Source organism: Rhinolophus sinicus, chromosome 1, assembly GCF_057876585.1.
Source record: "Rhinolophus sinicus isolate RSI-liver-muscle chromosome 1, RSI-T2T, whole genome shotgun sequence".
Taxonomy (NCBI): Eukaryota; Metazoa; Chordata; class Mammalia; order Chiroptera; family Rhinolophidae; genus Rhinolophus; species Rhinolophus sinicus.
In genome coordinates, this window is record NC_142501.1 from 160,985,013 (window position 1) to 161,011,870 (window position 26,858).

The 26,858-nt window shown below is 34.9% G+C and overlaps 1 protein-coding gene across 3 annotated transcripts in view; it reads right to left on the reverse strand.

Annotated features, from left to right (window-relative positions):
- Positions 1–781: 781 nt before the first annotated feature.
- Positions 782–26,858, reverse strand: part of CNOT6L (CCR4-NOT transcription complex subunit 6 like) — a 99,025-nt gene continuing 72,948 nt past the window's right edge. For all 3 annotated transcript variants that reach the window (XM_074324421.2, XM_019720244.3, XM_074324423.2), the window contains exons 9-12: positions 20,540–20,691; positions 14,533–14,760; positions 12,217–12,419; positions 782–8,090 (exon numbers count right to left, since the gene is read on the reverse strand). In XM_074324421.2, coding sequence (XP_074180522.1) covers positions 7,878–8,090; positions 12,217–12,419; positions 14,533–14,760; positions 20,540–20,691 — 796 coding nt within the window. In that variant the 3' untranslated portion in view covers positions 782–7,877. The remainder of the gene's footprint in view (positions 8,091–12,216; positions 12,420–14,532; positions 14,761–20,539; positions 20,692–26,858) is intronic.

Below are 26,858 nucleotides of genomic sequence, written 5' to 3' on the forward strand. Positions count from 1 at the left end.
CCTAAACATAATTTTCAGAATTCCTCATTATTTCATTGTGCCCGTTCCTTCCCCCACTCCAAAATTCTAAGATTTAAGATACCTTTCCTCTGAAGAAAACACTTCAGTATTTTCTCGTAGGTCATAAATAGAAGAGAGTTTGGAATGTTGACTTGTCTTTACAATCCCCCAAGCACCCTGTTCATAGACATTTGCTGAAGGAACTTACTCTCTGGGTCTTGGCGAATCCACCTGTTGATTTTAGTCAACTCTGGCCCCTCCGCAGATGTGTCTGCTGGTGTCTAGCACTCAGATGGGCTAAACCGTGCCATCATGATAACAAACCTTTATTGTATTAAGACACTGAGGTTTAGCAGTTCTCTCACATCACGTACTATGTAGGTCAGCAGGGGAGCTCTGTTCATCAAAGTCACTCAAGGATCTAGGATAAGAGGTTTGATCTCAACATACGCTTCTACGATCATCAAGGCAAGAAGGAACATGGCACATTGTGCACTGGCTTTTAAAGTCCCACTCAGAAGTGACACGTCTATCTACTCAGATTTCTTCAGCCAGAGCAAGTCTCATAACTATGACTAACTTCTGAATCTATTCTAAACAAAGTATTGTTTAATGAGTAATGTAGTTTTCACCAGAAAAAAAAAAAGTAGCATGAATTTGCAATTGTTTGTCTGAATGAATTACCTTGGCTCTGCCTACTTTACTTTGTAAGACATGTACTGACCTAAAAGCAGACACTTTATACTGCACACGTAAAGAGCAAAAAACCAAGACAAAGGTATGCAGTTGCAAAATGGCCATTTATTGCCTACAGGGGAAGGAAAGGGAGGGAGAGAAGGGGAAGTACACAGGTGCAAGGAAACAAGCATATATTTAGCCCTATACATCATATGTGAGCAGTACCCAATCTCCAAAATGGAAAAAGTATTTTGTCATCTGACAGTAGTTAAGGTTCTTAAGCACCTCCCTTCTGAGCTGCCACAGGATTTAAAAGGCAGGACTGCTTTGTTTAGTCAGTGTTCACATTAATGAAAAAATACTACCACCCAACTGTGTCCTTTTGCACAAATATTTTGTACAGTGTCTATTGTGAAAAACATCTCAGCTGAGCAGTTTGGTCAAGATTCAGACCTCATCAACTGTTTAACTGTAATAAATAGAAAAATAAAGCAGCTGGTGATTTTGTCAGAGAGAATGTGTTCAGTAAGAGTAGAACCACTTTCTCCAGGGATGACAGAGTGTTAAATGATTAGAACACCACAGAACCACTGTATTAAACATTAAACACTAGTAAGCTACAATTACATGGCACTTCATTAAATCTTCTAATAAAAAAAAGAAAATCTTAGATTTTAAACTGATTATTAGAACACAATAACAAACTGATTTAGTGCTAGACTTTTTCTTAGGACAAAAGCAAAGTAAATATACAACCTAAAACAGAATTTGTTTTAGAATAATATCAATAGAAACTACCAAGTATTCAGGGAAAAAATTATCAAAACATCTTGCTCAGTTTTAAACTCATGTGCTTTGCTTTCCAACCATTAGTTACAGAAACACTCTACAGGCCACAGAATGACTTGAATGTATGCAAAACAATGAATTTAATGCCAAGTACTGAAAATAAATGAACCCTTCCCTATTCAAATGGCAAATTGGGTGGAAGAGTAGATCATCTCATGGGACAATGAGTTGGCACTTGTTTTATAGTTGAAAGAAATCACAACAGAAGATACAAATTAATCCATGCTGACTTTGACCAACACCCTGGCCCTTTCAGAGAGAAAAGGGACATACACACTCTTTCTCTTAAAACAAAACTCCGTCCATACCACCTGACTCCAGAGACAAGAAAAACCAACACTGAAATGTTCATCTTCCTAAAAATACTCAAGTATCCCAATGAACTCTATTCCTCAGCGTCTGGAAAGAACTGCTTGCCTTTGGATACCTGTACGAAGGCCCATAGTGCACTTAGTGCTGCTGGTGTTTAAGAAATTGGCCACTCGCAACACGGAGCCACTCCAGGTCCAGTGTGCAGTAACACAGCTCTCCACACCCCACACCCCACAAAAGCTTGCAGAGCACCGCTCAGGAATTTCACAGGGAAGGAAATATATGTTTAGCAAGTTAAGCACAGAGAAAGGACAGTGCAGTTTCTGAATAAACACACACCCAGAGGACTGTACCACTTACTGCATCAAGATGGAAACAAGCAGCAGGAAACTAAACCTGTTGAGTAAAAAGCAAAGCCATTGTTTGACACATCAATGCTGAGCCAATTGTGTGAGTTAAGATAACTAATTAAACAAATGTGGTACATAGAAACATTGATAGCTGGAAAGAAAGTACAGTCATATATCAGTAATTAGAAATTAACATAAAACTGCAATGAGCAAGAAAGGACCACTTCTGAGAGGGCTACCAATGACTTTTATGCTTCAGAGTTAAAAGTGACAGACACACAAACGGGGAAATTATCTAAATTAGGGGTGACTGTTAGAATAACAATAACTAATAGGTGCCAAACTATGCCTTCTGAAAGTTTCTGAAAGCTGAATGTACCACGCCAAAAGAATCATATCACTTAGCATTTGCAAACCCTTTTCATCACGTGATTTATTTCCGGTAACGCCAATTTCTAATTTCAGCACAATGCTGAGTTTATACTATGTGCCATAAAACAATTAACATTTAATAGGCAGAAATGTCCTTATTTCATATGCTTTAAAAGTAAAAACTACTTTACTTAAAAACTTCCATTACTTCAGTGAGATAACGTCTACTGATTAAAACCTCAGCATGCTTGTTTTCCTTTGGTTCCAAGAATAACCCAAGTCTAACCAAACAAACTTATGCCAAAAGAAATTACTGACTAGGTTGATAAAGCTTGCTTTTCCTGGTGTCTCCCTATTTTTTGCTTGGGACTTGGGATTTAACAGAGAAACTTACATAAAGAAGGTATTTGGTTAAAACAAGAAGCATGCATGCTCTCCCTTACCACCTCTTGAAAAGAAATGTTTGGTGTGTTTTTTCCTTGTTCTTTCTGTGGATCTTGTTCAGAATACCCTCCCTACAGTATAGTTATAAAGGTTTTCTTTTTTTCTTTTGACCCTTGAATTTTAAAGGTGACATTTATACAATAAAGATTTGCACATCATTCTGTAAAATTAAAGATGCTCTTGGCATCCTGTTCTTAAACATATTACAACTTTGATAAATAGGCCAGGTTAAAGATGTGTTAATTTACTTATGTTTGAATTCAATTTGGTGATCATGATACTGTTATAAATTTAAAGCACCCAAAGCAACCCTAAGTATAAAAGTTCTCATCTGTGTACAATTTCAAAACTTTAGTTGAAGTTTCTGGCTTAGAAAAATATTCTGATTTCCCTAGTTAATTTGTCTACCTATAATGCAGAGTTCTACAAACATGATACAATTCAGAAGGAAAAGGTTAAACAAATCTTCCACATATTCAGAAAGGGGATTTTTTTTTTTTTTCCCAAAAAAAAGGGGAAGGCAGGTGAGAGAGAAAGAGACTGCATTACCAGTGTGAGAATTCACATTTTTGTCAAAATATAAATATAGCTAGATGAGTGCTATTTTGAAAACGTGCCATGAAGTCTTTGCTTGCTATAAAACCATTATTGTTATGGCCTGCCAAAGGTATCAGAAAGACATGATATTTTCTGTGACCGAAGCTACTGGTCAGTACGTTTTACAAAGTTATTAAAATCCCTCAGAAACTGAGAATATAAGACCTTAGAAACAAATAAATATTAGGAGACAATTTTTACTGCTAGAAAACCTAGCCTTGAATTAGGAATGATGAAAAATATGCCTCTGGTTCCATCAAAGAACACATTTAACCTACTTTTTCTTGTGCTTTCTCTACTCCTTGCTATTTGATTTGAAATTATAGACGGCATTAGCGATTTTAATGAAAGTCTTGGAAATGCAAATACAAACATGATTTTGTCACCTATTTAACAGTATATACTTAGGAGATGCAATTTTAAAATGGAACACCATGTTTGCCCATGTTCCAGTTTTAATGTGCCACATCCTCAATCCTAATATAAGCTACCATAGAATCAAGTGATATGAGCCTTAGATATCTTTCAACTTTCTCCCTTGCTTTTCTGTGATTTAATATATAACTAAGACACCAAAGAATTGGGACAAATTAGAAATGAAGCTTTATATTTCTGCAAACTACAACACTAAAACACAGTGGCTTCTTTAATACATTCACACAGGATGCTTATTAGTAAAATTAAATATTTGCCTATTAATATCAGAAAAGTAATTTGAAAACAAAGAGCTTGGAACAAGGCAAATGGGAGGGGGAAAGCTGGTCTCAGAACCCATTGTGCCATACCTGACTGTAACGTGATATTCAAACAAACGTTCACACGCCTTACATCAAAGAAATGAAACAAATATTCAGCTACATTGTACAAAATTTTTTTTTACATAAAACATCATAAATCTTGAACAGATTTACTATATCTGAATTCTAAAAAGTTGCGTCTAGAATGGTGCTGGGATTCTGTTCTCTGCTTGCTTTTAGGCAGTGCTGTTGCTTAAAAGTTGACACCAGGCACAATATTTTAAAACAAAGTCAACAAGCAAGGAGCAGTAAGTGGATGTGAGCCTTTCCCAGATGTCAGTCCTGAGGATGCTGCGATATTCCCCATCAGATGTAAAGCTATGAGGCAGGTCTGATGCCTGAGAGAGCGGGTGATTTCACTGACATGCACTCGCGTGGCTGTGGGAATGGCAAACAGTGTGGTTTTCCTTCCTCAAACAACACTGTTTTAATAAATTGAAAGAACACTCTAGTTCTTCGATAAATATCAGAAATCATATTTAACAGTAAAAAAAAAAGCACATTATCACGATCTGAAAATGCCCACATTTTCTTTTATCTTCAGATAAAATATGCAGCAGCCCTATGGCATAAAGCTTATTAACTTATTCCAAGAACTAGAAAGTATATGAGCATAAATATTTTACTTTCATTGAGCATATACCATATGTCATTCACCTCTTCCTTTTGGCTTCTCACTGCCAAAGTTCCAAATGGCATGTGTTTTAACAAGACAATACTGAGGAGAGCAGCATTTCTGATCATCTGAATTGGCAGCTCAAAACAGATACCACTCCTTTTACAAAGGGAACAAAGGGTAAAGGGTGTCTGAAATTCGGGCAGTGGGCTAAAGGGAAACCGTGCACATGAAATTTGGGTTACCATGCCCCAAGTGTGTGTGCCACCCAAAACATAACACAATTACCCACTTCAACAGAGCTACCACCAACATTTACTAAAACCACATTAAAAATACACAGGATTATGAATGGTTTGAAAGAGTGCATTTGGAAGCAGAGAGAACCCAATTACACACCTTCCTGCAACAGAGTGCCTAGCTCATACACAAAATAAACTTAAGCTGTTTACAATGTTTCCCAATTGTTTTTATTTTTCCCTCTACATTAAACCATTAAAAAAGTTTTTTTTTTTATTAATAAATGGGCTCCTCTGTGGTTCATATACAATCATAAGTGAAACTTTAAATTCCATTTTATACAAACATCTCAAAAAATACTGGGAGTGAAGTATGGTAGGAAATATTGCTCACATTGCTAATTAACATGCGTATATGAAAGGAGGAAAATGTTTTGTTAGTGCATATACCTCCAGAGCAGAAAACCCACCCAAAATAAAAGACTTAAAATAAAATATACAGTAGCTGATTACAAAAAAAGGTAATGTCCACAAAATTAAGTTTTTCATGCTATTCTACTTTCCAGTACTATGCTTCAGGTAATCAATTTGCATGGCTAGATGTTGAATGCTTGAGGTATATAAGAAGGGATACCTGCACATTGAGGAAAATCTGTCATCTTAAGGGTTGTTTCTTTGTGTGTTTGTTTATTCTGGTACTTTAACATTTTTAAAAGAATATTTTATTTACATCAAACTTCACTCAACTACAATGACAATCCAATTATAATAGATGACAAACAATGCCTCATCACTAGGCACTTTTAAAAGGGAGTTTAGGCTTTACAGAAACCTTCTGATGCAATCCCATACGATATTACATCATCCCACCACCCTCATCCCACTAAAATTACCCTTCAGGGGAAATATTACATTATATAGCCTGATTAATTTACTATGGAAGAAATCAGTATAAAATGACCAAAGGAAAAGCATCATTTAAGACTAATAGAACAGCCTAAAATGTCAGGTTTGAAAGAAATTGTATATATTTCAAACTAATTAAATAATTTAAATTTGACCTGTACTTCATATATTAGTGAGACACAAATATAGGCTATTTTCTTTTAAAATTTCATTCACATAATGGAAAATTTCTTGTTTATTAAAAATATCACATTTTGAGACTAGAAACAGTAAAGTGCATGAAAAGTTTAAAATATAAATTTCAGAAAACTCTTATAGCAGCAAAAAAGCAGAATAAAGAAAAACTTAAAAACACAGACACAACCTTTTCCTGTTACTGTGCCATAATTAACATCAAGTAGCTAACCAATTTTTCCCCCAGAAAACGGTATTACCTTCACTGCCTTGAGTCACAGATTTTCAACTGGACCCTCCTGGGCAAAAAAAGGATTCCAACATATCTAAAGAGCATCAACAGTTGGGAATAAACCAGTAGCTTCTTAATTCAACCCTGACAGACAACGGAAACAAAGATTAAAAGCATATAATGGCCATTTGGCAACTAGAGTCAGGAAAAATGATCCAAGGTTTTCAATGACTCCCTGTTTCCTCTCTCCCCCAAATTCTTTCCACTGTCACCTCAAAAAGCCAAAACCAACAGCCACCTGACCTACTTTGGGAAACCCATGAAATATTTGTATATAGCTTTTCCCTTCTAAAACTTTGATGAGGGCCTTTTCATTCAGTAGTTATTTTTTTAACATTTGACTATAACAGCAAAAATGACATAGATCATATAATATCTGTTTTTCCAGCACAACCAAACAGAAAACAGTGGATGGGAATAATGAAAAATACTGGACACTATTTCTGTGGGCATCCTAAAGACATCAAATTCTATTTTCAAGATGTGTGGCAATAGAAATTACCTGCTGTTTCCCTATAAATAGACTGTAGAGAGAGGCTTAGAATACTTCCGATAAGGCTATAATAGAGGAACAAAATACAGAGTGATTCCTCAAAAAACAAAACAGAACAAAAAACCAACCAGCGTTAGCCTAACAAACTGTCATGTGCTGTTAAATGCTTGATTTTGAAAGCATATTGTGCAACCATCTTTAATTCCTCAATTTTTCCTATTATGGCTAGAAGCTATATCATCGCTTAAGTACAGATCTAGCAAATTTAAGTGCTTTGTAAATGTGCAAATGACTCAGGGAGCCAAAAATCAGTTTGTCATAACTCAAAAAAGTTTTCCCTAAAAGGCATGCTCCATTTTAAAATCTTATAGTTTTTTAAAAGGACTTTTACAAAAATGGTTGGCTTATTTGAAACCATTTAAAGGAAAGTATTTGTTTTGAAAAAAAACAAATACATTGTTGTTGGGCCTCGAATTGGTGATTTATCAATTGTGAATACTGACTGCTAATATAATATAAAGAAGGTCCAACTTAAAAACATGTTAAATTAAAATTTTGGAAAGAGAGTAATACTTTGGTTCCAGCCCTAGTGCCAAATGATACCAATATGCACAAAAATGTACAAAATCTTATAGCAAACACATAAAGGAACCCGAAGAAGCAGCTTAAGGATGGCCATACTTCACTCCTACATACTTTGATTTACAACTGTACAGGTCCATAGCAACAGATCCCCGTCTTTGCGGGGCAGGACTCCACTACCTCCGATTAGGCAAGTGAACACCATTGACAAGAGGCAGGAGTGGAGGGTGGAGTTCAAGTTGTGTTAACAGTGAGAAGTGGTCTGAAGGGATGTGAGGGTGTGGACACCCAGTGATGTTGTTCTCAACCAGCCATTGAGGATCTAAAGGCCCCAGGACACCAAGCACGTTCATATGAGTCTTGGAATAGAAAATGTAGTCAATCACGCCCTGGAAAGAGATTGGGAGTTGGGAAAAAAAGAGAACATATGCTTAGAAATAAGAAAAACTCAAGATACCTGAAGAACAATCCATAATTTGTAAAAGCCAAATACCAGAGTAACCTGTACTCTGGTTATCTTGACAAAGTGTCAAATAAGGCTAAAGCCTTCAATGGGTATTATATGTAATAAGGGTGGCTCCATAGGGAAACACAGTGCCCTTCTGGAATCACAAAATCTTACACTTGTGTGTGTAAGTGGTGGAAGCAAATTGAGAAGCTAATCACACCATGTTTGGATTAATGTAATCTAATATATCAGTATAAACATTATGGAAGCTGCATTAACTCGAACAGCTACAATAAGCAGAAAGCAAGAATACTTATATAAATATATATATATGTGGTTAATGAAAAGGTATGACTCAAATTGATTCCTTTAATGATAATTCACATTGTTTTCAATTATTTGCACATCAAGGTACCTAAACAATCTTAACGAAGCCACGGTAAAGCATGTTTTCAAACTTGCTAATCCTAGTTTCAGCTTTCCCAGGTTTGTTACATACATATAAGATACTACATATAGTTAATTGTTCTAATCTGTTCTTTAGTTTAGAATACTTTTTTTTTTTTTTTTACAAATCCTGGCATACTCTAAATTCTGGATTCCTTGCTGCATAATGATACCTTAGCAAAAAAATATTCAGCAGGGACTCACAGTATATGTTTTCAATTGTGTCTCTCAGAGTTTGTGTGATCAGTAAGTTTTAAAACTACTGTGCTTTTACTGCCCCAGTCTGAGTATGCAAGAGAGTAAAGTCAAATTTTCTTCCTACCTATATCAAGAGAGCCTTAGCACAACTATGGAAAAATAGGTTCACATCTGGAAGTACCTATTTACATAATGAGTTGCAGCTAATGTTTTATATGGTACCACAATGAAATGGGATACTAAAAACAAACAAACAAAACAACTTTTAATGAAAAAATATATTAATAGCATGAAATTTTGGAAACAATTACTTTAGTTTACTGTTTTTGAGGTGATCAAGACCAAAATAACAAAACAGTTTATCTTTTGATGGAGAGGGCCCTATTCAACATTAGATACGCTAAACTTATTTTACCACAAATTAAGGAACCCACTTGAATACACTTTAATACTCCAAGTCCAAATAGAAATGATATTAGTACAAGGTATTAGACCTTCATTTTGTTTAATGCCTACTTCTGCAGTGATATTTTAGGAAGAGGGTTAATAAGGCTCAGAGTGGTTTTACTTTCATTTGTGAGACTACCCTTTGCTTCAGGCATTAAAATAAAATACAAACAAAATATTCTTAATTACTTATGTTGAATAAAACCTTCTATATCCTATCAGTTTCTGAGGGTGTCATTATGTACATTAGCTGGTAGTTAGAATCCTTTGCAAACATAGGCCCCAAGAAAGATGTTAAACACTCCAGAAAGTAAGTTGTATTTAATTGGAAGCATCACTTGTAATTATTTCTTGGTTTGAAACATCAGAGTAAAAGCTCTTATCAAAACACTTAGCAAGGACAGGTCTGTGAACCCACCCAAATATTTAGACATATGCATGTATACATTATATCATATTCACAAAGGTTATAGACTAATCATTCTTAACCTTTTTTGATTCAAATTGTTTCTTTTTTAAAAAAGATTATAATATAGGAAAACAGTCTATATGAGTAAAGACTATATTAAGTCTACAGAACTGTGTTTTAGAAAAATGTAAAAATAATGAAAATAGTTTGAGCTAGCATTATGCTAAGCTGTTTTATAAAAAATTGAAAATTTTTACTATAAGATAATTTTTACTATGAGAAAACTATATACTATAAATTTCACAATGTAACAGAAAGATTTACTTATAAGGTCTAGATTAAATAAGTCTGAGTTCTAAATGCCACTTTTCTACATTTCTAAGTTATTCAAGGATCAAGAAAGTAAACAAAAGCTGAGCCAAGAAAGCAAAACGTAACACTCCATTGATGCAATAGCAAGATACTGCATTTGGATCTGTATTTAATGCTCATCACATGCCATTTTTATATTTAATGTTACCTATCCTTTTTTACTGATTTCTTTTAATACTCACACAGCACTAATTACTTAAAACACTGTATAAAATGAAAGGTTCATTGTCTATTACGTGGACTAAAAGCGTAATTCAGTCTAGTCTTCAGTTTGTTCTCTAGTCATCCTTCCTTCTCATCCCATTCCACCTTCCCATCCCATCCATCCATCCATCCTGACAGCCAGCATATTTGCCTCATTCCTACGCATGCCTCATTCCCACAGATTCATAGCTCTGTCCTTCTTCCCCATCCTACCCTACATATCCAAACATCAAACACTCTGAGCCAGGCACTTTTTGTTCTTTACCTGTACTTCTTCGGACAATGTAAATGGTTCGATAAGATTTTTGATTCAGTTATTCACACGTGTAAGATCTTCTCAAGAAACATTAACAAACAATTTTAAAACAATTTAGATGATTGAGGAAGATGGCTTAGAGTAATATCCCAAATTTTGTTTCTCTAATTTTTACTTTATGTATAAGGAAAAAGTAATCTTTATAAAAGCCTAGATGAGGTAGAAATGATTTGGCCTTTTTACCTACACACATACCAAAACAACAATACAAGTTGTAGAATTATTGAACACTTATTTTGGGGAACTTTTATTAGTTTTCTGGGATTATGCTGGTAGAGATGTATCAACTCTGCATGTGTATGTGTGTAGTATACATCACTACAGTCATAAGGATAGGAACTGACGTATAATAAACTATGTATCATTAAATTTAGAGGTTTTCCTTTAAGCTTACACAAGAGCAATGGTGTGCTAGGGTCAGCTAGTACCTGCTTTCTTAGCACTTGATCCTAGCTCATGTTCAATGGTATTATGTTGAGAGCTTGAAATCTACTATAGCGGGAGTACTTACACCACAGAAATCAGCAAACACTACAAATTTGGGCTTCTTTTTGCAGAAAGATGGCTATTAAATATTTACCAGCACATCACTGCACATGAGTGATTTGAACAAAGTCAACTATTGCTGGATAGTATTATCTACTCTAGTAGCAAAAATACTAAAATTAGAATCAACTACTAAGCGATTTTTTTTCCCCACTTCATAATTACAAAAGCTGACTAATAACACCAGCAAATGAATTTCCTTTCTTCTTTGTACCGTTTCTTGGAAAGAGCCTAATAAGCGCTAAAAATGGAAAAAGGTTTTTGGAGATGTGTAAGAGCCCGTTTCATTAATTTCCTTTGGTACTTTATTAAATTCCTTCTAGAATTCTTACACCAAACCCCTTTCTAACATCTGTGTTTTCTCAGCACAGTGTAATATTTTAGTAGAGATGCCTGAAAAGCCAGAAAATCAAACAGAGGTACAATAGAAGAGCTACAGGCAGACAGAGTGATCAGAAAATTAGCAAAAGGGGTTAATGACAGAAAACCACTACAATCAATTTTTCTAAAGAACAACTGGTCTTGTACAATGGGTAATCTAAGTTTTTTTCTTACTTTGCAAAAATATCTTTCTTTTCCTTTTATTAAGCTGGAGTGTTCCACCACCTAGGGATATTTTATATGACTACATGGATAAAACAGATCTGAAGTGCAACTCTCTCTAACCCCATTTCCCAAAGAAAACTGGCAAACTTAAATAAGGTATCAATGGAAAGAACTAAGAAAATTTTGAGAGAATACTATATAAATTTAGTGAGTTCAGCTGTATCACGTTGCTTATTATTTGGATCCTTCTTGAAAGTTAAGGATAGTACAGACAGGTGAAGATGAACTATAGTAGTAAATACAAAGTGTTCTGAATAGTGCCTAGCACATAGCATTGTGGACATTTTTGCTATTACCAATATTATTTGAAATTTGAATAAAGGTTCAAAAAGAATTCTTAAGTCAACAATAACAATCACAAAGCCTAACAGACCTCCTTACATTTAGGAGCATACTTAGCCAAGGCATTCTGAGAATCTAAAAATTTCTGAAGATTATGCAATTAAGCATAAATAATGTATCTTTCTTGTCACATGTTTATATTTGAAATAATTTCTACAGCAGCACAGAGCTATTACTCACTTTGAAATCAAAGGTGTAATTGGTGTAAGGCATCAAGTTATTTTCATAGGCGCTCTTTAGTTGGAAGCCATGTGTGATTCTCCCTTCTGAGCTTCCGTTCTTTCCATTGCAGCTGAAGTTCATAAGACACTCATTGTACCTTAGCTCCTTGAAGTCTTTATGGTTGTCAGCTACTCCTCCATTGCTTAAATATTCCACAACACCTAGCAAAATAAAGGAGGAAGAAACACTACCATTTAGACCTTACACACGACTTCCTGCTCAAAAACCCGTTGCCAGCTGAATGCACCAGGTTCAAAGTGTGTTTAGTAGGTTAAGTCATATGAAACTGCCTTTTTGTTGTTAAAAAACAAACAAACCAGGATCAGCAATTTCATATGGCTCAATCAAACTGAGGGGTATTTGCCTATTTCAGAGCAAAGTATTAGGATGACCCAGATATATCCTGATTTTCTAAATGGTTCGTCCAGGGCCAAGGGTGGCATTCACCAGGAAGGTCTTGACCCTAAATGTTTTTAGAGTATTACTCCAACCACTATCTCTTTAGCATTTCATCCTCCTATGCAGTCAATCAACAACTTTGGGAATGTGTAAATATAGCATACGTAACAAAAAATAATTTACAACAAAAATAGATTTTACATTTTCAACATTTTAACATCTAGTTTGAGCTATGCAACATCATCATTTTGAGCTACGGAGCGTTTTTTCAGTCTGACAGTATAAAAGACAGTGTATGTTAGAGGTATGTCACTTTCAAACATTTTAGATGTATCTAAAAGCTGAAGAGAGTAGAAGCATTCAAAAAAGGACAATGCTTTCACTGAATAAGTAAACATGAAAAAATATCACAATCCTTCTAATGATGATGATTAGTGAACAGTTAATCATCTCTATTTGTGATCAGAAATGACAGCAATATATAATGAATAAGTGATGAACACATTATCTAAATTGTGAACAGCTGAAAAGGAGCTATTATTTACCTAATATTTACTGTATGCAAGGCACTGTTCTAAGTGCTCTACACACTTAAACATTACAAACAACTCTATGAGGTGGATAAAATGATTATCCACTTAGTATACAATGAGAAACTTAGTTGTCGATTACATAGCTCATGAATGGTAGAACCAGGACCCAACCCTGACAGTCTGGCTCCAGAATCAGCTCACCAAGCCATGCTGCCAAATGACAGCTCACTGGCTTAAGCAAATCAAATGAGACAGGGGAAACGTACTTGAGAGCAATTCAGCTCAAAAGAAGGATAAGAAGGTGTTAAGGTGGCAATGGGGCTAAAACCAAACATTTGTGAAAGGATGATTTCAGCATTTATCTCCTAAGTAGAAAAAGTAAAGATGTTTTCTAGATTTGTGACTTATAAATAGTCCAATTGTGGGCATTTGGGTTATTTTATATTCTTTGTTGAGTTATTATTTTAAATAATTTAGAATAGCTTATTGAAAGTAGACAAAATTTAGAATATGTTTGGTAATAGCAAAACAGTAATACTTTAATGTTTTCCATCTGAAATTTAATAGCTAAACTGTAAAATTGATTTTTTTTACAGAGATCTGTAAGTTAGGACATGAAATAGTTTAGTAAAGCTCAAGAAGTAATATGAAATCCTAGAATTTTGATCATGTTTCTGCACCTAGTATCAGTATTCAAATATCATTTAATGAATTCATTTAAAAGTTGCCAATGTTATTAAACTAGATAGAGCTACCTGTGCTGAATATTTTCTGGTTGCTTCTTCAGATCACCTGTCTCCACTGCACTCGGTGGCACAGGAGGCTGCCCTGTACTTGCACCAACTGCAAAGCCTTCCATTCCCCTCACCCCTGCAGCTTTTAGTCAGATTTGGTCAATGAGCAGCACTGGCAGGAGAGCAGGAGACAGCAGCAGAGTGAGGCAAGGACATGTGTTCCCCTGGCCCCTGCTGGTGGTTTGCCAGGAATTGACCACACCACTTAGTTCAAAGCCATCTCTCCGATTACGTTGGCCTCTCCTTATAACTACTTTTTCCAGGTTCTGGTTACAGCTCCCCACCACTTTCCACTCAAGTGCTGTGGTGGTAAAGGGTCCCTAACTCCCCTAGTGACAGAATACTGCACCATGCACTGTTTTGTGTCCCTTATACCTGCACACACCTCTGGAAACAGCTTCAATTACCCTACGTCCCATCCCTGGGATTCTTACTGATACACTTAGTAGTTTAGAAGAGAAATTCTACTCAAAATTTAGGAGCTAGCTGGCTTTGCAACTAGAACTAAAAGCACATCTGAAAGCAATGAGAATGATGTTATAAAATACCTGAATCTGGCAATGAGTTAAGATCTGCACATAGCACCAGCGGGATGGAATTAGGATCTGCGGTTGGGCTGCCAGGCCTACTAGAGGCTTTCTCCAGGATGTTTTTAACCTCTGAGACAAACATCATGGTCTGGATGAGTTTCACATCAGAATACTCCGGGTCCCAATGCATGTGAGCATTTGCCACTATAAGCAGCTGTTTGTCTGCAGCATGAATAGGCTTCATACCTAAATTTAAACATTAGAAACAGGAGGATAAGGTTATGCTTTATGTTTCAAAAAAACAGTATCTTAAGGTTTTCTCCCAAAACCCATAGCCACTTCTTTACTCTTTTCCATTAACTTACATCTTCCCCTTTATCTCATAAAGTAGTTCTGAGATGCTAAAGTGCTGATTCCGGTAATCCCAACATAGGAACTACTCCTTTAGAGGGCGACACACCACAGCCCACGGGCTAAATCTGGCCCACCACCTGTTTTTGTAGAGCCTGCATGAGCTAAGGCTGGTTTTACATTTAAAGTCTTCTACAAAACATTCTTTAGACTGCAACAGAGACCACATGTAGCTTATGGGGCCTAAAATACTACCTGGCCCTCTACAGGAAGTTTGTTGACTCCTGCTCTATATGCTGAAGTTAGAAATTATACTATGATATAATCAATATTTGATTATAATACCTTGATTTGCTGGGTTCTTAGTGTAAACAAGCACTTTAAATATCTCTGTCATTTAAACTTTACATTCTTCCTACTGCCCAGTACTCATTCACCTTGCACTTCCTGAGCACATCAGTGATAGGTCAGTAGTAAAAGGCAGTAACATTATATTAACCTATACAAAATAAAATGAGGAAATGAATTTCCTACCAAAACAAATTCATACCATACACCCAAATAAGGTAATTTAAGAAATGAGAATTAGGCAGAAATCGGTTGCATTTTTATACACCAATCACAAATGATCAGAAAGAGAAATTAAGAAAACAATCCTATTTATAACTCTATCTATCTATCTATCTATCTATCTATCTATCTATCTATATTAGGTAGGTGCAAATGTAATTGCAGTTTTTGCAATTATTTTTAACCTTTTAAATCGCAATTACTTTTGCACCAACCTAATACTTAGGAATGAATTTAACCAAGGAAGTAAATGATCTGTACTCACAAAATCATAAGACATTAAACAGAGAAACTAAAGAAGATACAAATAAATGGAAACGTACACCATGTTCATGGATAGGAAGAATTAATGGAGTTAAAATGTCCATACTACCCAAAGCAATATATCGATTCAACACAATCCCTCTCAAAATACCAATGACATTTTTCACAGAACTTGAACAAATAATACTAAAATTTATATGGAATCCCGAACAGCCACGGCAATTCTGAGAATGTAGAACAAAGTTGAAGGTATCACGCTGTTATCAAATTATACTACAAGGCTTTAGTAATCAAACAGCATGGTATTGGCATAAAAACAGACACAGAGATCAACGGAACAGAATAAAGAGCCCAGAAATAAACCCATGCCTATATGGTCATTTAATCTATGACAAAGGAAGCAAGAATTTACACTGGGGCAAAAACACTCTGTTCAATAAATGGTGCTGGGAAAACTGGACAGATACATGCAAAAAATGAAACTGGACCCCCTCCTTAAGCTATATACAAGAATAAACTCAAAATGGATTAAAGACTTAAGTTTAAGACCTGAAATCATAAAACTCCTAGAAGAAAATATAGAAAGTAAACTCTCAAACATTACCCTTAGTAATATTTTTACTGACGTATCTCCTCGGAAAAGGAAAACAAAAGAAAAAATGAACAAATGGGACTACATCAAAGTAAAAAGGTTTTGCACAGCAAAGGAAACCATCAACAAAACAAAAAAAACCTATTGAATGGGAGAAGATAGTTGCCAATGATACATCTGATAAGCAGTTAATATCCAACATTTATTAAAAATTCATAAACTCAACACCAGACAAACACTCCAATTAAAAAATGGTGAGAGTACCTAAACAGACACTTCTCCAAAGAGGACATATAGATGGCCAATAAACATAAGAAAAGGTGCTCAATGTCACTAATGATTAGAGAAATGAATAGAAAAACCACAATGAGATACCACTTCACACCTGTCATAATGGCTATCATCAATAAATCAACAAACAACAAGTTTTGGTGAGGAGGTGGAGAAAAGGGAATCCTCACTGTTGGTGGGATTACAAATTGGTGCAGCCACTATGGAAAACAGTATGGAAATTCCTCAAAAAATTAAAAATAAAACTACTTTATGACCCAGCAATTCCACTCTTGGGTATGTATTTATCCAAAGAAATCCAAAACACTAATTCAAAAAACATATATGCATCCCTGTGTTTACTGCAGCACTATTCAAAATAGTCAACATATGGAAACCCATCAATAATGTCCATCAATACACGATTGAATAAAGAAACTGTGGTACATTTATATAATGGAGTATTACTCTGCCATAAAAAAGAATGAATTGTTAATATTTGCAATGACATGGATGGACCTAGAGGATATTATGCTAAGTGAAGTTAAGTCAGACTGAGAAAGACAAATACCATATGATCTCACTTATATGTGGAATCTAAAGAACAGAATAAATGAACAAACAAAACAGAAATAGACTCATAGATACAGAGAACAATCTGATGGTTGCTAGATGGGAGAGGGGTTGAGGTGATGGGTAAGAAAGGTAAAGGGATTAGGAAGTACAAATTGGTAGTCACAAAATAGTCACAGGGATGTGAAATACAGTACGGGGAATGTAACCAATAATGTAAAAACTATGTATGGTGTCAGATGGGTACTAGAGTTATTGGAGGGATCATTTCATAAATTATATAAATGCCTAACCACTGCACTGTACACCTGAAACTAATATAAAATAATACTGAATGTCAACTATAGTTAAAAAATATATGTGAATATATATATATATATATAGTCACAAAATGTAAAGTACAGTATAGGGAATATAGTCAATGGTACTGTAATGCTATGTATGGTACTCGACTTGTTGGGATTATCACTTTGTGAGAGGTTTGTAAATGTCTAATCATTATGTTGTTTTGTACACCTGAAATTAAAAAAAAAAAAGCAACACACATATGCACAAGGAGGTATATACAAGAAAGTTCAGTAGGCATGGTTTCTAATAGGGGGAAAAATGACAACAAGTATCCGTAGGGGGCTGGCTATGTAATCTGTAGTGTGTACTAAAATATAACACAGCCCTTAAAGAGAACAGCAGAGACAGATCTCTAAGACACACTGTTGGGTGAAAACAGCAAGTTGCAGAAAAATATCCATAGAGTATGACAGATCATTTACATAGAAAAGTAACACTTATAATAAAAGTATACTACATATATGTATTTTATGGGGACATATGCATGGATGTAAATGCACTGAAAAGGCTCAGAGCAATAACAGTTTTTTGCCTCTCAGGAAGTGAAATGGGGACCAGTATTAAAGTCCCCATTAGTTAAAGTTAAAAGCATTAACTTTTCAGTGATGTTTATATTTTCTTACAAGGAGAAGACATTTATTACTTCTGTAGTTTAAAATTAGTTTTTAAAAACTCCTTCAAGAGAAAAATGGTAACTTTACAGTGGAGAAACCTGGTAACCACGTGATCAAGATTAACATCCTCAGTGATAAGTCACGTTGATGGCATCTACCCGATATGATGTGGCAAGAAGGGCACTTCCCCTCTGAGGTGCTCTTCCCCTAAACCTCTAACTCCAGTATAATCATGAGAAAAACATCAGACAAATTCGAATTAGGGAATGTTCTACAGGATGCCCAGCCAGTACTCCCAAAGACTGTGAAGGTCATGATAAACACAGAAAGACTGAGAAAATGGCTCAGACCTGAGGAAACTGGGGAGACATGACGATTAAATGCAATGTGGTACCATGGATAGGAGGACCCTGGAGCACAAAGAGGACATTAATGGAAAAACCAGTGAATTCTACATGAAGTCCAGTTTAGTTAACAGTAATGCACCAACGTTGGTTTTTTAGGTGTGACAAATGTACATTTTAATATGTTAATAACAGGAGAAACTGGGTAAAAGGATACCTGGGAACTCTGTACTATCTTTGCAATTTTTCTGTAAATGTAAAAATACTCTAAAATAAAACATTTATTTTAAAAAAGAAAGAAATGAGAACTAGGGAATAGCGTGCTCTCCAAGTCTGGACACTTGGGTTTTATACTTGGCTTTATTACTAATTATTCTATGTGCTCTTTAGCCAGTTACTTTTTCGTGCTCAGGTTCATCTAGACAATGAAGATATTCAACTAGAAAATCTCTAAGGTTCTTTTTTCCCCTAAAATTCTGTTTTGTTTTTTTTTTTTTTTTCAAAATAAATATTAACATAGTACTTTCAAAATGGCAAACAGGATAATACATTTAAAATTGTGAAAATTGAATTTATTTAACATGTAAGGCATAAAGTTTAATATGCATGGTATGATGCCATTTAAATAAAACTATATACACATATTCTATGATAGTAATGTATAAACAAACAAGACATACTCCTACAGCGTATGAATAAGAGGCCCTCTCACCTTTAATTTATATACTTTAGTACTGATGGAATATTAGTGAACATACAAAATTAATTTTTCTATAGAAATGTCTCTTAAATTTTTATATTGAAAAAAATAAACTGCAGAAAAAGACCTAATTTTCTATGTCTACCATTTGGTAAAATTTCCATCCATCTTACTAAGTTATTTTGCTTTTTTTAGTATGTTAACTAAACAAGTAACTGAAGTATCTTTTATATGTGACAGAAATAGTCAGTTTTAAAGTAATTTGATCATAAGATTAAAAACCCTCAGCCAAACTTCTCTAAGGTCTCTTCTTTTCCTAGCAGTTTTATTGTGTCACTTTTGGCTATAGATTAAATAAATGCTCACTGTATTAAATATTAAAACCTTGCCACTTCAAAGGGGCCATAAGCATCTTCTATAATATTAAATTCTTCTTCTAGGAGTACAAGAGAGACATAGTTCAAAATGTGAAAGTGTCTACTGTATAATTTATAATTACTCTTCTGAAAAATTAAAAGGAGTAAAACTCCAAAAGAAATTCAATTTTCATGTTACCAGAAAAAAGGTACCAAACTTTTGAGACTGGAAAGGACATAAAAGAGGGTAGAAATGGAGAGACTAAAAAAGAAGAAAATTTAAAATCTTCCTATCAAAGACTGGTTGTCTTTGATGATGGATAAATGGTGAAAAAAGGTTTGCAAAATATGCATGGTCTGAATAATTCATATAAATGCTCATGACAAAAATCTTTTCTTCTACAGCTAGTAAGTACGGGAGAAAAAAATAAAAATAAAAGTCCTGCTATGGCCTGACACCTTCTTCTTGCTCTTGCCTAAAATATAGTTAACAATGAAATGCTCAAAGGTAGCCTGTAAAAAGAGGGGCAAAAAGGTCTAGATATGCAAAGTATATACATTTCTGACTGAAGGAAGCTATAAAAAAAAATCTAAAATGCAAAAGAGAAGTAGCAGGTAGAGAAAAGATCTGCTCCTACCCTGACAATGACTGAGATATAACAAAGAAATTACGGAAAATGTGTCAAGTACTTAACTTTAAAGACAAAAACTTTCACTCTCTACAAGTTAAAAATATGGCTAAGAGAACCAACTCATAATTTCCAACTTCAGTCTAAAACATTTCCTGTTTCAAAGAATCTTTTGGAATTAATGGCATATTTAAGACTTTCCTTTTTACAGATTACCTGGTAAGTAATATCCCAAGAAATATATGATATTTTACACAATTAGTGCTATTTTCCTGCCCATCTCCTTTAACTTTCCACAAAAGACAAGAAAATAACTGTGCAAAAGGTAACAGCAAGATTCTCTGCACTTATTTGAGATGGGAAAACTTCGGATGGTGTTTATTTTCAGTTAAGAACATTTTAAACTGCACTCACCTGCTCCAAATAGTTCTTTGTGGACCTCTAATACCACAGCAACACCGATATTATCTTTCGTCATCACTCTGTTCAGCATAGCTTCGGATCCATCTGAATTAGCCATTGCCACTTGGTTAAATTCCACTGTATGCTTCTGCACCAATGTAAATCTAAAAGGTACGATGCATTATTATTATATTAGATACTTGTATATCATGCTAAAAGACATTAAACGAAGGGAGCACAAGATACAGACACTACTCAGTCTCTCCAGTCATTTTCTAGCTGCAAGGGGCCACGTGATACAGTTGAAATGGAAGAAGTCTGATTACCGTAAAAACTTTCTTGGAAGCACCACCTAGTAAAAATGGCATATATGTCCCTTTGCCCTTTTACAACTTTGTCCATGTAGTGAGAAGCAGGAAGGCAAAAGCCAACCCATTATGGATGCAGAAGCTGCTGAACCAGTTCTGGACTGCTATTTCTGGACCTCTTGCATGAGAAAATTACCCTTCTCTCATTTCTACTGTTGGGATTTTCTGGTATTTAAAAGTGAACACAACCTTAATTGAATCTGCAAGTTAATGAGAAAGAACAAAATAAAATCTACCCTGTTTGCAATTTTATTCTTACCACATCAAGAGATTTGTCAAGAAAATGCAGGGACACGCCCTTACCTCAGCTAAGGCGAAGCCAATTTTTCCAACTGGCTTTTACTAGAAAGCTGGAATTGGATGTATGTACGTGTTCAGAGAAACGGATTCTGTAAGATGAAGAATGGCTCTTTCTGTGATTCTAGCTCCTGAACTAATAGTTTTTCTTTCCTTAGCGCCAAACTAAGTATTGTAGAGTTGCAGAATTTAATAGAATTCAGTCTACCACTGACATTTAATATAATAGCAGTCTGACTTTGGTCAAGCATTTACTCTCATTCAGCCTACTTTTATTAAGTTTGTGAAATATTTATAAATGACCTAAACCTACTAAATACAGAGGGTGCCAAAAAAATGTATACACATTTTAAGAAAGGAAAAAAGTGTATTAAAATTGTAATGCTCAATATATACCGATAACAAAAGATGAATACAAGTACTGTGTATACATTTTTTTGGTACTCCTGGTGTACTATCTACTTTTCACTAGGTGTTAAGTGGAGAGAAGACATCTTTTCTTATACCAGCCGCACCCCTCATCCCAACCTTCCTCCTAGCTTTGAAACAGAAGCATGCATACATCCCTGGAAAAATACTGACTAAAATTTTACAGGGCACTGTGGTAGATGAGACAATATATTCTCCCTGCTCCAATTCTGAATGTCTCAGATGCACGCTGAGAAAAATAAAAGTTGGCTCAAGTGACTATTTCTAACCCAGAGTAATTAAAGGGAGTATCATTTCCACCTTCTACTCTAAAGGAATGACTTTTAAACTGAAATGGGAAGGATGAGGAGTTACCAGGGTGAAGAATGGGATTAAGAACATTCCAGACAGAGGAAGAAGTGAAAGGCCCTGAGGCACCAAACAGATTTGTATGTTTACAAGTCAGAAAAAAATGAAAGTGCATGAAATGATGTTGGAGATGAGAGGAAGAGGAATGACAAGGTTCTAAGCAAAAACATACTATTTGATTTATATATTTTAAGATCACTCCAGCTGCTTTGTGGAGAATGGATTATAGGAGCTAGAGTGGTAATTGTGAGACCAATTAGAAAGTTTCTGAGGTTGTTTGGATGACAGTTGATGGTGGCTTAGACTAAGGCAAGAGAAGTAAAGAGAAGTAAGCAGATTCAAAATATGTTCTATTGGTAGAACTGACAAACCTCCATGTCAGACTTATTCAAATATCTTTAAGTAGAACACCTTTTTCAAGTAATTTCTGGTAAGATTACCATATATAAAACAGATCAAAGCAGCATTATGCTTGAATAAATCAATCACTAAAAACAATGGATCTGTTTCGATGAACATAAAAATTTGAAATCAGAAGGTAGAGATAATAATTATAGTCTTATATCAGTCTCAGTATCCAATTTTTTTATGTATTTTGTTTTAGTTATATGGCATTAATAAAAATCCTGATTCACATAGACACACAGATACAAGTGACAATTAACTAATCTTGTACTCAGAAAAAGCAAGCAAGCAGGCCAAAACTTGATTCAGAGGTCTGCATTAAAACAAGTCTACCAAGCAGTACATTGGGGAAATGTTATTCATTTCCAAAATGTTAAAATTTGGTATTTGAAATATTTGAGTGAACACATTATTTTTAAGTTACAGTTCAACTATTTGCATTTAATTTTTGAAATACTTTAAAATTACAGAACTCAGGGTGGCGGGATGGCTCACTTGATTAGAGTGCGAGCTCTGAACAACAGGGTTACGGGTTCGATTCCCACATGGGCCAGTGAGCTGCGCCCTCCACAACTAGATTGAAGACAACAAGCTGCCACTAAGCCCCCTGGAGGGGTGGCCAGATGGCTCAGTTGGTTAGAATGCGAGCTCTCAACAACAAAGTTGCAGGTTCAATTTCCGCATGGGATGGTGGGCTGCGTCCCCTACAACTAAAGATTGAAAATGGTGACTGGACTTAGAGCTGAGCTGTGCCCTGCACAACTAGACTGATGGACAACGACTTGGAGCTGATGGGCCCTGGAGAAACAAACACACTGTTCCCAATATTCTCCAATTTAAAAAACAACAACAAAAGTTCTAAAAATAAACAAACAAATAAAAATAAAAAATAAATAAATACAGAACTCTTAGACTTATTTATAGGAAGCCAGGGTTCTGTAGGAAAGTCTGAAAATCCTGCTTATTATAGTAATGTTTTTAGTATTGGAATCTTTTACTTCTACCAAAGTCAGGCCATTATTTGGGGTGAGGGGTGGGTATCTAATTATTAGAAACAATCTTCCTTAAGTAAAATTTGTTTTCCTGTGTCTTTCTTCCATTAAACTTAGATCTAGATCTTCTCTTTAAAGGAATATAGAATAAATCTAATTTCTCTTTCACTTGACACTACAGTTGACCCCTGAACAACATGGAGGTTAGGGGCACTGATCCCCAGCAGTTGAAAATCCATGTATAACTTTTGATTTTCACAAAATTTTAGCCGTCTCTCAGTATCCACAGGCAATTGGTTCCAAGACTCACATGGTTACCAACATCCATGGATGCTCAAGTTCCTTACATAAAATAGTGCAGAACAATGAATACAGTAGGCCTTCTGCATCCACAGATTCCCCCAACCACAGATCAAAAATACTGTTTGAATACTGTTGAAAATACTGGTTGAACCCACGGATGCAAAACCCAGGGATACGAAGGACATACTGAACATTTATTGAAAAAACATCCATGTATAAGTGGACCCGTGCAGTTCAAACTCCTGTTGTCTGGGGGTCAACTGTACTTTAAATATACCTCCCAAGTCTTTTTTAGGAAAACAAAAAAAAAGATCAGTTCCTTATATGATATAATTATGGTGTAAGACAGTTCTTCATTTGAAGATCTCAAGTTTTCCCAAAGGTGCAGTACCTAGAACTGGGCATAAATGAACTACTTCCTTCTTCATTTTGGACTGCATTTTTGTTAATAAAGACTGAAACTACACTTTGGGGACAGTCATATTAATAATAAACCAAGTAAAAATTAACATATATCTAAAACTTTTTGGCTTTTTTCGCTCTTAAACCAGGTCTCCTCAGTCCTGCATTTGCAGATGCTTAAAAACAAACAAATGGGAAAAATGATTTTATTAAGCTATATATGTTTATTATAGATAGTTGGAATAAGGAAAAATATAAAGAAAATTTAAAGTCACTGGCAACCCAACATTCTCATTAACAAGTCAATAATTTTATTCCACCGAACTTTTCTCCATGCATATGCACACAAAAATTTTTTATACAATTAGGATACTCTATAAATTTATATTTTGGCTTATTAACACGTTGCGTACGGCGGGGTTTAAATCCCTCGTGAAGATTCTCGTGATCCATACGCAACGTGTTAATAAACATTCTATCAGGGACCTTTCCATATAAAATTAAATATTCTTCAAAATCAATTTTTATAATTGTATTATAGTTCACTATACAGATTTACCATAATTTATTTAAATATTCTATGTTGGGCATTTAAGTTACTTCTGATTTGAGCTATTATTATTAAAGCCACTATGAACATTTTTGCATATAAATATTTTTCTCTACTCTCAAATGATTTTATCCCTTCCTCTTCCTTTTCTTTTAATAATCTAAGAGCAGACTTTATTTCTGTTGAGTATCATTTCATAAGCTTCTCATTAGTTCATCCATTCAGATATTAAGAGCACTGTGAAACTTCATTCTATTTTTCCAAAAGATTAAATATCCCTGCCAGCTTTTTGGTTTTCATAAATCTTATGTGTATAATCTGTCTTCTCTGAAATAATAAAAATTCTCAATAGGACAGAACAAATATTAAAAATAATAAAAGCTACCCATTACTGAGACTCTACTTTGTATCAAGATCTGTGATAGGTACTTCAAACATACTAGTCCTAAAATTTGCAAAAGCTTTTGCAAAAGATGGACATGGAGATATGTTGCTCAGATTCCTCATCAATCCTTAAGGAATTGCTTCAGTTGAAAAGTGCTTGCCTCATCCAAGGTCAAGTACTTCTGGCAGTGGCCCATATCCAATTATAGATCAAAAGCAAAAGAAAAAGGTCTGGGGATTTTCGTCCCCTTAGGTTGACTCTCACAGGCCCTTTCAGTTCCAAAGCTATACAGGTGGGGTCAGCTGAGGCTTTCAGGCCTGTAACACAACTCTCCTCTCTATGCCCAATTCTGCTTCTTCTCTGTTCCTTTCCATAGATGTTGATCCCTAATAAACTCCTGAACACTAAACGAACTCAGTCATCTTTCTAGAGAACCCAAATTGTAAGAGGCAGTCTTACTATTCCCATTACAAATGTGAGGAAAACTGAGGCTTGGAAATTCTTTCTGAAAAGTGAGATGGTTCATTCATCTCCAATATTCTAGAACTTCTCCTATACTGCAATATTCATAATAGATTACCCATGCCGATTCTTTAATCATACTTTTTCAAGATCTTTTAGTACAATGGGATATACTTATCTTGATCTGGAAACCTAACTAGTTAAGGCGGTTTAGTGACTTTTTGTTTACCAATCTCATCTTCTTGGTTTGCCAATTTCCTCTTCATCTGGTCTTACTTAGCTGTTCCACTTTGAAGATAATTCTCCTCAACAGAGATCATGAATGCAAAACAGAAGTTATACAGCTTTTTTCTCAATCGTCAATTAGTGATTACACAATCCATAATGCGTCTATCTATCATTTCTTCTTTATAGTGCATAATTATTTAAAATATCCTCCTTGCTATCTTACCACTTTCACCAAATCTTTGCTTTTTAAAAATTTTCTTGGCAAAAATCACAGGTACATAAATTCTTTTTAAAAATACATGCATATTCACTTTTCTTCATCAAAAAAAAACCCACATTATTTTAAAACGAATCCTGAACAATTACCTGATTTATTAGATGCTGCAAACTATTCTTCCAACTTTCTTCCTCAATGATATAATTTATTATTGTATTCCCTTAACTTTTGACTTTTGAAACTTTCCAATCTTCTTGAAATATCCATTTGTTAATGTCTTTGGTTTCAAAAAGTTCACAAAAATAAAACCAGTTTTCCTAAACAGAGTGCATATGTAATTATAACTAACACTCCTTTCCTTGGAGCTTAGAAATACTAAAGGGGACAGAGTCAAACTCTCGAGTTTTTTTATTTCAGCTTCACTAACAAAGTCATGCGGCACTTACCGACTGGAATACATTCTGAAAAATGCTTAGTCAGGCAATTTTGTCATTGCACGAACATCATAGAATGTACTTACACAAACTGAGATGGTACAGCCTATTGCTCCTAGGCTACAAGTCTGTATAGCATGTTACTGTATAAAATGACACAAGATTAAATCAAGAACAAGACAAAATGGTGCAATCAAGAAACATGGTAAACACCAGATGTATGAAGCTGCTGCATACTGTTTTACAGAAAACTTTTTTTAGAAAAGTACAAAGAGCACACTCTAAGCTATTGATAAAAAGTACAGTATAGGAAATACATAAAGCAGTACATCATTTATTATCATAATCAGTTATTATGTACTGTACATAATTGAATGGCTGTACTTTTATACGACTGGCAGCTCAGTGGGTTTATTTACACCAGTATCACCACAAACATGTGAGAAATGCATGGCACTATCATATGACAGCTACGATGTCACTAAGCGATAGGGACTGTTCAGCTCCATTG